This window comes from Tupaia chinensis, unplaced genomic scaffold, assembly GCF_000334495.1.
Source record: "Tupaia chinensis unplaced genomic scaffold, TupChi_1.0 Scaffold000511_1, whole genome shotgun sequence".
Lineage (NCBI taxonomy): Eukaryota > Metazoa > Chordata > Mammalia > Scandentia > Tupaiidae > Tupaia > Tupaia belangeri.
Genome location: NW_006160024.1, coordinates 539,581 through 540,597, shown reverse-complemented (window position 1 = coordinate 540,597; position 1,017 = coordinate 539,581). Strand labels below are relative to the sequence as shown.

The following is a 1,017-nucleotide window of genomic DNA, read 5'->3' as shown; positions in this document are numbered from 1 at the left end:
CCCCCCCCGGAAAAAAGAAGAGCCCGTGAGAGGGAGCTCAGGTCAGGTCACATGAGGAATGGCATACCCGGCAGAAGTAAGTAAAGAAAGATTTTCATCCTAGTCAGATGATCGTGGGCTGATGTCACATCTAGAGTCAGGTGAATAAAATTTATTCCTTCTTGATGGAAAAGCTGGATTCAAGCCACAGATATGTATTCCTGGGGAATCTTAATTTTTCTTACGGCTTTGCCAAACTCAGTGGAGCTTAAAGCAGGCTTTTCCCTCATGCAGACAGACAGAAAGAGCCCAGAGAAACAAACAGTTGGAGCCTTGGGGAGGACCTTCCAGAACTTTCTCCCAGCTTTTCTTTCCAAACCATATATGGCAGAGATGAGAGGAAGGGGAGGCAGAGATGGCTTCTGGAGGTCTGGCCCACAATGGTGAATGTCACACTCCAAACAGTCACATAAGGATCAACACTCCCCAAGGAACTCCACCAACATATGTCAACCTTGGCCCATGTGAGTCAGCTCTCAGCTGCCCTTCCAGCAGATGTGTTTATCTGAACACCCCATTCTCCCCTTGTCATCTTCTGTGGCTGTGTGGCCACAGCGCCCAGGCTCCGCCCACTATGATTAGCAGCACACATCTGGGATGCAGATGGACAGGAGACTGTCTTAAGAAGACTGTAGAAATGGTCCCTGTGCGTGGCCAACCAGCACACCCTAGCTTAAACCCTGGCCATGTTACACCAACTGTGGCTCAAAAAGCTCAGCTCCTGGAATGGTTATCTACCCCTGGAACACACAGACAATAACAGTGAGGTGAAAAAAAAAGATCAGAGTTACCTACCTTCATGGAGGCCATCGCTTGGAAAGTCAAAGCCAGCCTCGAAGGGGTCAGTCCTGCCAACATCACATTGAATCTTGTGTTCTTGTTCTTGATAGGTGAGTGGTACTGTCCATCAGGAGTCACAGACCCAAACCTGTGATGACAGAAAGGTAGGATGGAAAAGAGAGGTGAAGGAACAGGGGA

General features: G+C 48.8%; 1 protein-coding gene across 1 annotated transcript in view; it reads right to left on the bottom strand.

Moving 5' to 3' along the window:
* The window catches only part of ACOXL (acyl-CoA oxidase like), a 391,620-nt gene that overhangs the window by 342,289 nt on the left and 48,314 nt on the right, over positions 1-1,017 (bottom strand). The window contains exon 8 of the mRNA XM_027774989.1: positions 835-967. Within this exon, the coding sequence (XP_027630790.1) occupies positions 835-967 (133 nt within the window). The remainder of the gene's footprint in view (positions 1-834; positions 968-1,017) is intronic.